The sequence below is a fragment of the Frankliniella occidentalis genome, unplaced genomic scaffold, assembly GCF_000697945.3.
Source record: "Frankliniella occidentalis isolate FOCC.00 unplaced genomic scaffold, Focc_3.1 Scaffold29, whole genome shotgun sequence".
Lineage (NCBI taxonomy): Eukaryota > Metazoa > Arthropoda > Insecta > Thysanoptera > Thripidae > Frankliniella > Frankliniella occidentalis.
In genome coordinates, this window is record NW_026267159.1 from 267,905 (window position 1) to 268,817 (window position 913).

General features: G+C 60.5%; 1 protein-coding gene across 2 annotated transcripts in view; it reads right to left on the bottom strand.

Annotated features, from left to right (window-relative positions):
* LOC113202540 (dual specificity protein phosphatase 15-like) overlaps positions 1-888 on the bottom strand; it is a 58,225-nt gene extending 57,337 nt beyond the window's left edge. For both annotated transcript variants that reach the window (XM_052265696.1, XM_026416810.2), the window contains exon 1: positions 742-888. In XM_052265696.1, coding sequence (XP_052121656.1) covers positions 742-762 — 21 coding nt within the window. In that variant the 5' untranslated portion in view covers positions 763-888. The remainder of the gene's footprint in view (positions 1-741) is intronic.
* Positions 889-913: the final 25 nt, after the last annotated feature.

Sequence of the window (913 nt, forward strand, 5' to 3'; positions counted from 1 at the left end):
GGGGGGGGCAGTTACAACTTTAGGCAAACGCACGCCGAGTCATGCCTGCGTGCGGTGCGGAGGTGGAGAACCAGAGGTGGCCGAGTGGCCGTTCGCGTTCTCCCCGCCCATCGTTAGACTCTATCACAATGCACTCGTGCGGGAGGCTGGATGCGAGGGCGTATTCACTCCCGTAATACCCTGTAACCCCACCTGGGTATTAAGCGGTTTTACTTGTAATGTAATACAGAAAAATAACAAAATATGCTATAAAGTGGAAAAAAATTTGCGTGTAATACCGGCGTAATGCCCGGTAATACCTCGTAATTTGGTGTAATACCGAGTACTCTGTACAAGTTTTATGGTAGTGAATACCCCCTCGGCTGGATGCCTGCTCGATCGGAGCCCTTATAAGGCGCCGTGGTCAGAGACGATATGGATAGGCAAAACACCCGGCCACCCCGGGAGCTGCTCCCATGGGCACATGTGCCGCACGGCGACGCCTATGCGACCCTCGAGCGCGACGCCGGACGCGCACCTTCGAGCAGACAGACGTTGCCGCTCTGGAGGCCCGAGTGTGTCCGCGTACGCGTATGCAGAGCTTCTTGGATACCCCTCATGAACGCGCTATTTAATGAGTGCCTTGTATTTGCGCTGGGGTGTACGTGGGCCATGTGTGCATAGAAGGTACCCGATACCGTGACAGGCGCCCTCGTCGAGCCCCGCCCTAAGGGCTGCGTGCCGCGACGACGCCGTCCTCACCTTGTTCATGCCATTCCCCATGGCGGCGGTGGCGCGGTCGGCGGGTGCGGGGCCCCCCTGAGCACGCGGACGCGGAGAGGGCCATGCAGCACGACGAGGGGCTCGCGGCGCAGGTCTGGATCGCGCCGCGCCGCCGGGGGGCAGCTCACTGGCACACTGCAGGCGGCCACGG